Here is a 15,466-nt window from a genome sequence, read left to right on the forward strand (position 1 = left end):
TAACACTTGAATATTTCCATCCGAACAAAAGTATACTATATTATTTAGAAAAAGAGTACTAGATATACGCCCACTACATAGTATGTATAAGGAATAACTTTACAATTTTAGCGACATTTATTACTGCACTTTTTCGTTTTAAGTTAAAATTACAAAAAACAATTTTCATATGTGCAAAAGGGGGAAAAAAAAAATCTTCATATTGTTTCCTTTTAAATTACAAAAATTGCATTCCATATTTTCTTTTAAAAAAATATACGTATATAAAATTTTTTGTAAAAATAAACGCTCTTCCCAAAAAAAAAAAAAAAAAAAAAAATACTAAATCGTTAAAAACGTTGAAAAGTTGAACAGTTGAGAAGCATAAAAATTAGGAAACATAGAGCTTATCCTATTTTGAACTTCAATACTTTAAAGAACTTGTTCATTTCATGTAAGTACACATCACAGATTAAGGAGTCAAAAAAAAGAAAAAAAGAAATACGAGATAATTATAAAAAAATATATTAAGACTGGTTCTATATTTGATGTACAGTTATTACGGGCAGCTTTATCTATAATTTAATTTTCTTCTGTCCATGTGTGAACGTATGCACATATACTCGTATATATTTGTTTTTTTTTATTTCGAAATAAAAGCTTGTTTATCTTTTAAAAAATTTTTTTTTTTTTTTTTTTTTTTTTTTTATTATTTCCCCATAATTTTTATCTCTTTTTTCAGCTCTTTTTTTTTTTTTTTTTTTTTCTTTTGTGTTTTTGTTTAATTTCAATTGTTTTCTTATTTTTGTTAACAACTCTAACATTCAAAACAGAAATACAGAATGAACATAAGGAAAACCGTATTTTTTTTGTTTTTAATGTCCTTCCTTGTTGAAACATTTTTAGGACAAAATGGAAGAATGGACGTTAGTAATCTATATCCACATTATTTCGGTAATTAGCAAATACATATAGAAATTACAAATTTCCATAATGCACCTATATATATTTGTCTGCATTATAAGTACTGAATATTTTACTTTAGCAGGTACATAATGTATATGCAAAAATTGCAAATATTGAAAAAGTTGCAAAAATAAATTAAATCAGTGTAAAAAGGGGATTATATTATAACTTATCATTTTGCGAAATTAATTGAAGTTATTACCTATCAGCTATATTATAAACATTATGCCATAAGAAGGGCTCAAATTAATATATACTGCCATGTATTTATTCATTTATCTATGTATATATATGTATATATGCATGTGAGTACATTCCACTATAGGTGCTTTAATTTTTTTTGCAAATTTCAGATATAGCCCCAAAAATTGTCATTGGTGTTAATAAACCGCGAATTATAAATAATTTTTTTTTGGGCGAGGATAGCACCGATCATATAGTAAACGTAATGGAAAAAATACACACACATACATACATACGCACATATACACATATATACAAACACATATACACATACATACGTACGCACATATACACATATATACAAACACATATAGACGCATATAAATATTTATATATATGAACTCTTATTTATACGTATATTGATCACAATACATGAAGTAAAAAAAAAGTCACAAGAAGATCGATTTGAACAACAATATATCATCGTATTGCCTTTTTTGTCTCAATTAATTCTCATAGAAAGAAAAGAAAAATTATCTGAAAAAGGTTATTAATAATGGTAAGCTTTTTTGATTTGTTAATATAAAAATGAAAATAATCCTTTGCAATTTTTATTTTGTAATCCTACTAGCAGCGGAAGAGTTATTACGCATTATTGATGAAAACAAAAATGTAATTATAAAAAACACCAATAGAAAGGAACAGTTGAATAAAAGAAAAAAAAAAATTATAAATATGAGAATGACGTAGAATTTAACTATAATATAAAAAATAAAATATTTTAAACATAATATAATGTAATATAATTTAACGTAATGTTATACAATTTAACATTACATAATGCAGTGTAATATAAATTTAATATTATATAATACATGTCTAATTCATCTTACAATTTTGGTCGAAATAAAAAAAAAAAAAAAAATTCAGAAATTGTTAGAAAATAGAACTGAAGAACGGCATGGGCTAAAAGTTGAAGCTGATATTATGAATGCAAACGATAAAAATATTTCAAATTTATTACTAGATAATAAAAATAATGAATTAAGAAAAAAAGAGGGAAAATCCTCAGCTCCTGTTATAATAGTTCTACCTCAACCTCTTACCAATCAGTAAGTAAACATAACAGCTTAGCAAAGACTAATGCTATAGTTTAAAAAACTCAGGATAACAAACACGTCTAGTGACTTTTTCATAATTACTTACCTACACAAGTATCTATTAATTCATCCGTTTATGCATCCACTTATGCTTCAATTTATTCTTCATTCTATCTATATACCTATTTATTTAATACGCTATTCTGTACTTATTATTAAGGGAATTGTTTCTTTACAATAAATATAAGGATTTAATAAAAAATGTTAAAGAAACTAAAAATTTGTTATTAAAAATTATCTATTTCGAAAGATTAGGAGGTAAATTTTTTTATAAAAATGATATAAAACATACATGTTCTAATAAATATGCACTTAGTAACGCATATATATATATATATATATATATATATATACACGTTTACACTTTTTTTTTCTGTTATGTTCATACATCCCAATGTTTGTAAATACCCTCATATTATGTGCACTAGAATGATTTAGCATCTATTCAATATCATAAAAAATTTAAATGCAGAAATTAAAAGCCGAAGTAAAAGGGAAGCCATCAATGAAATACAGATTACGACAAAAATTATAGAAAAGGTTTATTGTTGTTAATATTTTCTCAAAAAATGAAAAAAGAAAGAAAGTACTTCACACAAGTGTTACATATTTCTAATTAATCTTATTTCTGTCTTTTATATATTTAGTGGATTTTTTTTTTTTTTAATGAATTATTCTACATTTTTCAGTTATATACCTTTCTGTACCATTTGATATGTATATATACATACATATACATATATAACTTTATGTACGCGCAATTATTTTTTGACAATTTTTTTTATTATATTTTTGTTAGTGCATCTCAAGGGGACGCGTTATTGAAGAAATATTAGAAGAAATACAATATGACGAGCATGGAAAGGAAAACGTAAATCAACAAATGTTTAATATATATTACAGAAAATAATTTAAAACGAATAGCATTAAACAAGCTAACGAAATTGATTACAATATACTGCGTATATAAATATATTGTATACGTGCGTATATGTAAAACATCCCATTGTCCGACTTTCCCTTCTGTAGAAGAACAATGAAAGGCTAAAAAGCGAACGAGACTTCTTAAATCAGAAGATAAACATTTTGGTACATATTTAAAGAAAATAATTATGCATATTTTATTATTGTTAAAATTTTTTCTTTTGCATAAATTTTTATAAACGTATTTTTTATTTATTTCCTGACAGAAACAAAAAAATAGAAAATTGGGATTAATAACTTAGTAAACATATTTTAGTTTTAAAACCTTAAAAAAAAAATAAATAAACATGAAACGTAATACAAATTTTTGTTTAATCAACGTAATTTTTGTGCATAAACAGTTCATTATGAGTTTAATTTATTTATATATAAAAACATTCTTTTTATCTTTTTTTCTTTTTTGGTATCTCTAAGACGATGCCAGGTGATAAACGTGTATAATAAACATAACTGGACATGTTTACGCGTTAGTACACGCCCCAATCTTTTTTTTTTTTTTTTTTTTTAAATATTTGAACAGGAAACAATTTTTTTTTACATCTTTTGTACTTTTTTTTTTTTTATTTAAAAACTTATTTTGTTTGTAATTTTTTATAGTTGCAAAAATAATCGCATATAAATATACTAGCTATATATATACAGTATATATATATATATATATATTTAAGATACGCTTGTTTGAGGGAACTTTTTCATTATTATTATGGAAATACATACCATCAAAAAAAGTATTTTTTTTTTTTTCTAGCTATTTTGTTGTGTTCTCAGTAAAAATTGCACGGTATATACATATATATATATATGTAATTTTTTAAATAATTTGCGAAGGTTATTTGTTAATTTATCTTTTAACAAAATTGTAATAGAACAGAATTATTGTTTTTTTTCTTTTATCCCTGGTTATTTTTACGTACAGTTATAATTATAAGAGTTTTAACTTTTATGTTGTATGAGTGAACAGTAGTTTTCATTTCAAAACTTACAGTAAGCGAAATGCCTTTAAATGTGGTAATACCATCTGGTATGTTTTATATTTTTAATTTTTTCCCCTATTCTTAACAAGTGTTATTAAGAAATATATATATCTTATATATTTTACTATTGTTTTTGTAAAATAATGTGCCAGTGCATGTAGTTCATTTTATTATTATTTCGTTGCTTCTCTGCATCGTTTCATCTTTTTGATTTGTATTGCGTCACCGCTTCTTTTTTCGTCATAATTCACTGCTTCATCTTTTCGATGATTAATTGTTGCATAACTTTATTTTTATTTTGTGTGTAGAACCAAAAGACCCTACGCTGATATATAAATACAACAAAAAAGAGGTATACTCAGGTGAACTTGAAGGAATACTTATTTTATGTTTTTTAGCAATTTTCCTTGGAGTAATTTTTAAGGTTACCCCTTTCAAATATTAAACTGATAAACTTGATAAAAAAGAAATATTGTACTCACGAACATATTCATAAAACCTAATAATTAATAACTACTTTGTGTTCTTATTTTCAGACATTTCTGTATTTTTTTCCTTAGGTGATTGAAGTTATCTTTGTAGTTATTTTTGTGTTAATTTCCATATACTTAACAGCAAGAAATGGAGAATTAAACCTTGTTTCAATATTACCTATGATTATGTATGTCCTATATTCTTTTAAAAAATATTTATCATAAAGAAAAAAAATATTATTCTAAAAAGTCAATATTTCTAAGCTGTCACGATATGCCACATTTGCCCTTTCAGCATTTATCATTTACGTATTTATCGTTTATATATTTATATATATACCTATTTATTGTATATATATATGTTCACTTATTTATAGCCTATATATATGTTCATGTATTTATCGCACATTATTTGCTTTTTTCTTTTAGAATGATCGTGATGACATTAGGAATGTCGTGGGTTCAACAAAAGAGCTTTAATAAAAAGCAAACGAGTAAATTTGAATTATAATACTATTCTTTCGTAGTTAGATGGTTGGCTAATTAGTTTGTTTGTTTTATTTATTTTTTTCTTGAGGTTTACCTTATTTTAATTTTTTTCTCTATTTTATAGAATTTTAATACGTACATATAAATATACATACATGCGTACACATACATATATTCGTAAACTCTTATTTAATGCAAATGTTTAAATAAAAGGAAAAGATGCACATAGCATTAAAGTTTTACTCATTTCCAAAATGGGGTACAAACTTTTTTGTTTTCTCGGATTTCATTTGCCATAACTCTCCTTCAATATCATACAGAGGAAAAAAATTTTGAAAAATTTTATTTTTTTTTGTATTAGCAGTTGTAGAATTTCTATGAACTTTTTTAGGAGTGGTCAAAAAATTGTGATTCAATTTTAATGGTTTTATTCTGTATTCATTCCTTGAAGAAAAATGAAAATCATTAGAGCGATAAGATTCGATAGATTTATAATTTTCGTTAAATGAAGCATAACCACCTATTCCTTTGTGTTCTCCTTCCTTTTTCAAACAGTTGATATCATAATTGTATTTACTATTATTTCCATTATTATTATTATTATAGTTAATTTTTTCCATTTTATTTTTTGTTTTCTTTTCCTTTAATTTTTTACTTTTTTTTTTGGTTTCACTTGACTCAATAAATTCAAATGATTGATCTGTGATGAAACTGCCAATTTGTAATTTTTCTACAATTAAGTTTTCATTGTTGTTATCACTATTGCTATAACCACTTTTGCTAATACCACTTCTCCGCTTTTCAGTAGTAATCATATCAAGCTTAATTTTCCCTTTTTTATTTACACTGTTACAAGTAACACTTTTCTCACTGCTTGTATATCCTCCTACAATGTCATCCTCAAACATTGTTAACTCATTTGAACATGCTACAATCATTTTATTATTATTGGTCTTCACTTTTGTATTTTCTTCCTTCCACCTTATGAAATCTTCATTCTTTTTCAGAAACAATACATAGTTCCTACGAACAAAAAATGGAAAAAAAATTTTATTAACATTACAAGAATTTCCTTTTTCAAAAAAATGAAATAAATACAATTAAGTGCATTAATATAGGTGTACTTCGAATAGTAGAAAAGATAAACCATATATATATGTACATTTATATGTATATGTATTTATGTCTGCATATTATTCTAAGATACTTTATTAATCTTACAGAACAATTTCTAAAAAGCTTTCTCTTTCGGTGAGCTCAGGGTACAAATAATTTCCTACTGCACTTAGAAACTTAAAAAAATATATATATACTTCATAAATAAAATATTTTTTAAAAACAAATAAGAGGAACAAATGAAAAATCTTTTTATCATAGCATGTTTTCGTAAAAAAATATGCAAACAGGTAAATTCCTTTTTCTACTAATTTTTTCCTTCAAGAAAAAAGGTTCGAAAAACCGTTAGTTTGTAGGACGCGCATGCATGTTTAAATGAGTATATACAAAAGGTTATATCTACTATACGTGTGTACAAGTACATGTATGTATGTGTTTATAAATATATATATAGGTGTATATTGATATTTATATATTACGAGCTTAAAGTAAAAGTATGTCAGAACGTCGCCGCTTTCATCAGTCTTCTCTAGGATTGCCTTTTTGTACAGTACTATAAACGAAAATGTTAGAAAATTCATTAACACCATTTAATTATATGAAGTATATATATGTGGTATTTAAAAATAAAGCCACAATATTTAAACAAAAGCAATTTCACATTGTTATGCACACTACAAATATATTAACATGTATATGTACATATATATATATATATATATATATTTTTTTTTTTTTTTTTTTTTTTTTGTGTTCTTATTGTTTAGTACCTTCATTAAATAATTTTTCCGAAGTCCTTATATCTATGTTCCCATTGGTTCTATTTTTTTCATCCTTTTTTAGTAAATAATATGTAGCTAAAAAATTAGCACACAGTGTTTTGCTCATTACGTACTCTACAATTCTATATTAAAAAGAAAAAAAAAATTATATTTTTAAAAGTTAAAAGCAGTTTGACAAGCATATCACTATTAAGAATAACTGTAACATGAATTATGTTAATAAATTCAGCCAAATGTATGCAGACCTGTATATATATATATATATATATATATATATATATATATATATATATTATGCTTATGCATGTATCTCATATTCCTAAATATATCTTTTCCTTTATTTTATCTTTACTCTCCGCAATATTTGCTGTATATGGAAAAAACTTTCATTAACTCTGCCTCTTCTTCACCCGGCAAAATAAGTAATCCTGCATTTTAAAGAAGTAAACAAAAAGAGAATATATAATAAAACAACGAAATAGATAAAAAAATAAATAAGTCAGACAGTGCTAATGAAGTACAATTAACAAAACAGCACAAGCACGTAATTATTGCAACAAATTATTATGTTCATAATATTTATATTACAAAAACAATATTTTTTAAGTATGCCATTGCAAAATTTGTTCGTACGATAAATTATAATGCTGTGTTTTTTATTTTCCGTTTTGCTTTATATGTGTATCTGTATGAATATTTTTATAGGTGTATTTAGTGATATACTTTTATGTATGGCATTAGAACATGTTTATGCATTTGCCCAAGGATGTGTGTATTATGCAAGTACGTATGTACATACATATATTTAGGTTCACGTAGTGTAACATATAGAGAACAAGTGAAAAACCCTAGTAATTCACGTTCGCCCTTCTAACACGTTATTCCCTCATGACCATTAAAATATATTCTTGTTTGTGCATATATTTCATTTGCCTTTATCACTTTATTTTTATTTTTTAGTGTCATATATATATATATATATATGTGTATATATGGGTACATGTGTACATATGCATATATGCACGTATGTATATCATAAAACATACTTTTTAACTTCAAGTAACTGATTTCTGTATTTATAAACCGCTCACCCTTAGTTAAGTGCTTGCTCTTTTTACTCTCCAAAAGGGAATTTCTTTCTGTCACCTTCAAATTAAAATCATGCTTTTCATTTTGTAATTTTTGTATTTCATTTTTTAACTCACTCACTTTTTCTTTTTCAATTTCTAATTGTACTGATTTATTTTTGTTAATATCTTCAATTTCTACATTTTTTTCTTCTATAATTTTTAAGGCATTATATATTTCCTCCTTTAATTTTTTATTAATGTCTTCTGTATCAGAGTATTTTTTTTCTATTTCATTAATTCTTTCTTTTATTTCTAATTTTTCTGATTTTTCTGATTGTAATGTAAACGAGTTAATATTATCCTTGTTTATATCTAGCTTATTATTTTTCTTATCCATCCCAATACTTATATCATCTTTTATTCCTGTAAGGTGGGAAAGAGTTCCTACACTTTTTGTTTCTATAACAGTACCGCAACATTCATCTACCATATCACAAACTGTGTTGTTACCTCTACTCTCTTTTTTCACTGACACTTGCACTCCCACATTGTACTTTTGATGATTAACATTCTCTCTTATATTTTTTAAAGAAGTTAAATGTTTAATTAGAACATTGAGCTGTTAACAAAGGAAAAGTGGAGCAAAGAGGGGGGAGTAAAAAAAAAAATTGTACACATTTTTATGTATAATTAATTTACTTTTTAACTAAATTATTTTTTAATATTGAAAATCTATATTCTTTCGTTCGTTTATTGATTCGTTATTAAATCTGTTCATTTGTGAATACACATATATATATATATATATATATATATATATATATATATATATACAAATATACATTCATACATATATGTATATATTTATATGCATATATTATGACTATCCTTAATTATATATGCATGTTACAACTTGTAAGTTGAGCTGTACCTTTTCCTGTTCTGTCATAATTAATTTGCGAAATAAATACGCGCTCAACCTTTGGAGTATTTGAAAAAAATGCTTATATTCTATTAAAAAATAATAATCATAATAAAAAAATATAAAGCTATATAAAGCAAAATGAAATAAAGCGAAACAAAATAAAACCAAATAAAGCGAAATAAAGTGAAACAAAATAAAACCAAATAAAACATCATAGAACAAAACATAAAAAAGTAAGATAGGAAAATAGAAAAATCAAAAGATAGAAAAAATACATGCGTGTAATTTTTTAAAGCACCATACATAAAAATAAATCTGTGCATGACAACACCACTACGCATGTAATAAAAAAAAAAAGTAACTTATGATCATGAGAAGATACACCCGACATTAAATTAAATTTAGTGTTTAATCCTTTTCTTTATATTTGTTTGAAAAACATACCTATATTTCTTGAGCTTGAAGATTTTGATGATTTAAATATGTAATATAATGTATCTTTGTTTTTATATTTAGGCAGTAAGTTGTAGTCATAACACTGTCAAAAAAAAAAAAAAAAGAAAGTCGAAATACGGAAGTATGAAACAGGAAAATATTAAAAGAGAAACTACGAAGTAGGAAAGTTTCAAATAAGTAGGAAAAATGAATGTAAAACGGAGTGAAATAATATAATACAAAATTGAAATGAGGAAAAAATAAAATGAGAAAAAATTAAAATGAGAAAAAATTAAAACATGGAAAAAATATAGCAAATGTGCCGCAAAAATTAGAATGCATTTCTCTTATATTCTTTTCCTTTACCATTTTAATAAATCCATTAACCCCCATATACCCACTGGTTGAATATTTGTTAAAAACATTTTCCAGTGTTCTATTTAATTCATAACTTAAATAAACAGCACATCCATTGTTTTCAGGTACTAAATAAGCTTGTTCTGAAATATATTTTTGATCTCTAAATTTTTCAATTGTTTTAAATTTGATTCGTGGTGTTATTGGTTCTCCTTCATTTATGCAGGGCATTTTTTTTTTCTTTTTTTTTGTCTTAATATTTGGAACATTTTATTTTTATTTGTACTGCTAGTACTTGCAGTTCATAACTGTTTATGTTATCTTTTAAAAAATATTAAATTAAAAATTGAAAATATGTACTTACAAAACAAAACAAAACAACAACAAAAAAAAAAAGTAATATATAGATAAATAATTAATATAGTTACATGAATATTTATAAACAACAATAAATTTAGAGCACTAGAAAAAGCCACAGCAAAAAAACAACTACAAATAATGAGCTAGAGGAAAAAAAAAAAAAAATTACAAAAAACTAAAAAAAAAAGGAAACACATATAAAAAAAAGCACTTAAAATAGAAAACACACACAACTTTGTTACACGAGAACTATTTTCAAATGCTTCAAATTTAAAAAAATTAAAAATTAATATTTTATTATAAAGACATATGCGGCAAACGAGCAATAAGCCATACATAACTTAGTTAACAAAAAAATTAAAGAAAAAAAAAAAAAAAATTATAAAAAGAAAAAAATTTTAAAAAAAATAATAAAAGAAAAAAAAAGAAATAAGAAAAAACGAAAATTTAAAGCATATTATATGAAAATAAAAAAAGTTTTATACATATAATGTATATGTTTTTATCTATGAATAACTGAGTGCAAATATATTTAAATGACAGTAAAATACAATATAATATATGTATCATTGCCTTTATCATATTTTTATATGCTTTACTTTCTACGACATTTCTATTGTATACTTTAAGAGATATGAGAAATAAGAAATGCAATTTTCCATTGATTATTTTAACATCTCTTAATATAAATGGAACATTTTTCATCATTTTGTTATGAATCCTTAGATTTACATTTCCTTTTATTTTCTTAACTATTTGTGCAACGATACGATTTTTACAGATATATATTACTCTTTTTTTTTTTTTTTTTCGACAATTGTAAGTTACAAACAAATGCGCACCAGAATGCATCCTAAGAATATATTTGAAAAAATAGTACTTGAGATAAAATTACTTAAAGGTAATGACATTTTAACAAAATAACGTTTTACGAATACACAAATTTAACAAAATGACATTTTATGAATATAAAAATTTAACGAAATAACTTTTTAACAAATTGATATTTTGATGTTTGTTTTTATGTCTTTTTTTTTTTTTTTTTTTTCCATGCCCCTTTTTACCTTTGTTTAATAAAGGGTTTACTGTTTGTAGCTTCTTTTAACTAAAATATTTTCCTTCTTTCTGAAATAAGCAAATTAGTATTGTTATCTGTGATATATGTGAGTAATAATATTAAATTTGTTATTGATATGAATAAGATAACAGTATAACAAAAAATGTTATATTTACGTATACATATATATATACATATAAATGAATATGTAAATACAGAAATACTAAATATATTTTTAGGCCCATTTTTGCATTTAAGGTGGACAGAACAACGGAATGGTTAAAAATAAGAAAAAATATTACAACAATAAAGAAAAACAATATAACAATAAATGAACTTGCAAAAAATATCTACATTTTTTTAGAATTTTAAAATTTCCTTTTTTCTTTTTTTTTTAAATAAAAAAGATTTTTATAATGTATTCCTATTGTATGTAAAGTAACACACGTCCTACAATATAAGTCTATGATTCAATAAAGAGGATTAAGTTAAGGGAAAAAAAAAAGAAAAATTTGTTAAGGAATAAATTTATTATTTCGTTTATCATAAAATTTTCATAGGAATTCCATAATTTTTATAACTTCACACTAATGCTTCTTTTTCCTTCTGCTGCTATTTATCTTTTTTTCTATTTATCTTTCTATATAATATATACCATTTATTGCAGGAATATAAACTGTTTGTAATCTGTAGGTTGAATCTATATATTATTTTTCTATTTATTCTTTATCTTCTTTTTCATTTACCTCACACACATAAATAATTTTATATAAATGGAAGAAGGAAAAGATTCATAAAATTTTTAAGAATAATGAAAAGGCTTAAGTTTTTATGTAAAAATATATAACATTTATTTTATTTCGTTTACACACATTATATAAAAAAATATGAGTATTAAAATAAAAAAAAAAAAGGAAAAAAGGCCCGCTTTTTTTGTTCTTTTTATGTATACATATGCGCATGTATAAATACACATATATACAAATACATATATACATTTGAAAATGTGTGTGTACTATTAATTAGAACATTTAAGTACATAAAAAAAAGAAACAAAATAGTAACAAAAAACCTACAAAAATTTGTTGTATAGAAAATAAAACAAAAGTAAAATAAGTTTATGCTTAGCCTTAAAATATAAATGAAGGGATTGAAGCAGAAACAATGTTTGAAAAACTCTAAAAGAGTTAAACCTTTTTTTTTTTTTTTTTTTTTTTTCTTTTAGTTATGCTCCTTGCACGTTTTCCTCTACGTAAGAGCATTGAGTAATTCTCTTTTTTTAAAAAATATTGTTTTATATATTAATTTAAAAAAAAAAAAAAAATAAATTTATAATCAACTACATGTATTATTAAGTCTTTATTAATTATAAATAGAAAACCTTAATACAACAAAAGAAAAAGTATTTCATTTGTGCTTGTAACGTTCATAATTAAAAAAAAAAATTCTTTTTTTTCTTTTACTTCGTCATTTGTTTCGAAATACAGTTATTTCTATATCTTTGCTTCCATTATATTAATGTTATTTTATTTTGTTAAGATTTTAATGATTTATTCTTATTTTAATATTTTGCTTCCATCGTTGTAACTGTTTCTACCTATTATATTATACTTTTTTTTTTGTTTTGTTATTATCTTATGTCTTGTTCCATTTTTTGTCTAAATTTTATGCATAGCTGAAGAAAATACATATTTAATTTTCGATATTTAAAGTTTCCATATATTTAATTAGGGTAAATTAATAAGCTGTCACTTTTGTTTGTAAAAAGCTCGAATTATAGAAATATAACGGTATATATTTAAAAGAAAAAAAAAGCGAAAATATTTCCCATTCTTTTTTTGCATACACACGTTTGTACATTTTAATCGCTAATTTGTTATTTTCGCAACTTTCCTTCTTTTTTTTTTTTTCATTTTCTCTATTTTTATTTTTTAGCTTGTTAATCTATATCTTGTCACTGGTATATTATTCCGTACTTCGCTTCCACATTTTGTTTTCCTTTACTGCTACTTTTTGTCTCCTTTTGCTTCTAACATTTTGTTGCCACTTCTCTTCCATATACATAAGATGTCAAACCAAAATATACCTGAATCGAATAAAAGTTACGAAGATGTCAATGGAGACATAAACTTTGACGAGCTAGCTAATAATATGTTAGAAAAAATCGATAAACAAATATACGAAGAAGTGTCAGAATTACATACGAACTCCGGAAATATAAGTAAAAATAATGTGGTTACTACTAATTTTAGCGGAGAACAAAAAATAAAGGGAAACTTAATATTACCTGTAATAAAAAAGGAACAAGTTGCATCTAATATGGTAAGAGGAATACATGAAAATACAATGCATGCAGGTTCGTATCCTCGTCGAGTGATGACAGCACTGGGACCTTTGCCTTTACCAGATGAATTTAAAAAAAATATTCCTGAAAAATTTGTTGCAAAACCTATAATAGAAGAGAGAGAAATATATGTTTCAAAAAAGGAAAGAAAACAAAGAGAGATCGAAATACCACATGTAAAATATGAACATACTTTTGAAAAAGTAATGAAGCAATTAAATGTAAACAAGTTAGTACCAAGTGTTTCCGAAGTAATTAAAGAAGTACCTAAAGAAGTTCTAAAACCAGTGATAGAAGAAAAAATAATTGAAGTACCTCAAGGAGTAAAATATGTAGAAGTACCTGTAGAAGTTCCATGTTTATATCCTCCCAAAATTGTACCTAAGATAGTAACACAATATGTAGAAAGAATAGTACAGACAATCAAACCAGTAGTACAAGAAAAAATTATTGAAGTACCTCAAACAGTAATAAAACAAGTACCAAAAATAAAAACAGTTGAAGTGCCATATTATGTTCCAAGATATGTAGAAAAAATAGTAGAAGTTCCATTTAAACCTAATGGGGAAATGCCACAATTAGGTACACATATTCCCTTCTCTGTTTCTGAATCTTTTCCACCTTTAAAACCAACACAATACCTAAGAGATAAGGACAATGGACATAGCGAATTTAAAAATCAACATTCTTTTTTATCTCAAATGAATTGTTTTAATAAATTATCAGAACTAAATATTATGAACTGTTGTGAACCCATAACAACAAATATAAGTATGCCTCAAACAACTTTAAAACCTTTAGATAATAATAAAATGTCAACTAGTAATGTTTCTGGTACTCCTAAAAATCTTCCAATAAATTATAATTCTCTTTTTTTAAATTCCGATAATGATAATAGGAAAAATGAAAATTTGTGTAATCAAATAGAAAATTTCCCACATGTACATAATTTACCTGACGGGTTAAGGTGGAATTATCCTGATGGATCTATGAATAGCTCAGTCACCACTCATAATAATATTCCTCCACTTGTTTTTACTTGTCCTCCAGAAATTGGAAAAGTTACATGTACAAAAAAAAATATCCAGCCTGATATTCTCACTAAGACAGGTGTTTATGAATTTGATGGTTTTAAAAAAAAAGGAACCTCTCAATCTCTCTTTCCTCCTTTAGCTCATCATGACCGAGTCCCCTTTTTACCTTCACCAGCTGTACCCGGAACTCCCGATGTCAAAAATATTGAAGAAAATAATTGAATGTTTTGTCAATATGTGTTATAAACCAGTTGTTTTTTTTTGTTTTTTTCTTTTTGTATGCCCATTGAGGGGATGCACGTATATATATATATATATATATATATACACTCAGGTACATACACATTCGCCCTGGTACATATACCATTCTTTGAGAATAAAAATTTTGTTACCTTCTTTTGACAGAAAGTCATGAAAATAAAAAATTGCAAAAATTAGTTATTATGGTAAATTATTATAAAATTGTTTTTTCTGTTATCTATTTTGCTAATAAGACTGGTTTACATTTTTATACACAACAAAAACGTACAAGTATAATATACGAATGCACATATAAATATATGCGTATGCATCAATAATTTTTGTTTTTTTTAATTTTTGAAAAACCAGCTGAAAAAATAAATATAAAATATAACAAAAATAAAAGTGGTAAAGCACAGATGAAAGAGTAAACTTGTCTACGTAAAAATGAGAAAATAAAAAATGCAAATGATAAAAAAGGACAATAAATTTTTTTCATACGGTTTCCATTAGACTCATATGAGGATATATGATAAGT

The 15,466-nt window shown here is 24.3% G+C and overlaps 4 protein-coding genes across 4 annotated transcripts; 3 read left to right on the top strand and 1 right to left on the bottom strand.

Annotated features, from left to right (window-relative positions):
- Positions 1-821: 821 nt before the first annotated feature.
- PmUG01_14055400 (conserved Plasmodium protein, unknown function) lies at positions 822-3,389 on the top strand (the record flags this gene model as incomplete). Its single annotated transcript, XM_029008127.1, has 9 exons — positions 822-933; positions 1,299-1,384; positions 1,648-1,687; positions 1,763-1,800; positions 2,059-2,240; positions 2,449-2,546; positions 2,761-2,828; positions 3,088-3,159; positions 3,318-3,389. 9 exons carry the CDS (start codon positions 822-824, stop codon positions 3,387-3,389), a joined length of 768 nt encoding a protein of 255 aa, XP_028864448.1.
- An 876-nt stretch (positions 3,390-4,265) lies between these two features.
- Positions 4,266-5,230, top strand: PmUG01_14055500 (conserved Plasmodium protein, unknown function; the record flags this gene model as incomplete). The annotated part of the gene is made up of 4 exons (XM_029008128.1): positions 4,266-4,293; positions 4,555-4,670; positions 4,807-4,907; positions 5,149-5,230. 4 exons carry the CDS (start codon positions 4,266-4,268, stop codon positions 5,228-5,230), a joined length of 327 nt encoding a protein of 108 aa, XP_028864449.1.
- A 217-nt stretch (positions 5,231-5,447) lies between these two features.
- Positions 5,448-10,124, bottom strand: PmUG01_14055600 (conserved Plasmodium protein, unknown function; the record flags this gene model as incomplete). Its single annotated transcript, XM_029008129.1, has 9 exons — positions 5,448-6,231; positions 6,430-6,500; positions 6,804-6,877; positions 7,095-7,228; positions 7,459-7,534; positions 8,198-8,795; positions 9,108-9,187; positions 9,546-9,639; positions 9,903-10,124. 9 exons carry the CDS (start codon positions 10,122-10,124, stop codon positions 5,448-5,450), a joined length of 2,133 nt encoding a protein of 710 aa, XP_028864450.1.
- Positions 10,125-13,377: 3,253 nt separating this feature from the next.
- IMC1h (inner membrane complex protein 1h, putative) lies at positions 13,378-14,910 on the top strand (the record flags this gene model as incomplete). Its single annotated transcript, XM_029008130.1, has 1 exon — positions 13,378-14,910. One exon carries the CDS (start codon positions 13,378-13,380, stop codon positions 14,908-14,910), a length of 1,533 nt encoding a protein of 510 aa, XP_028864451.1.
- Between the last annotated feature and the right edge of the window lie 556 nt (positions 14,911-15,466).

This window comes from Plasmodium malariae, assembly GCF_900090045.1.
Source record: "Plasmodium malariae genome assembly, chromosome: 14".
NCBI classification, from domain to species: Eukaryota; Apicomplexa; class Aconoidasida; order Haemosporida; family Plasmodiidae; genus Plasmodium; species Plasmodium malariae.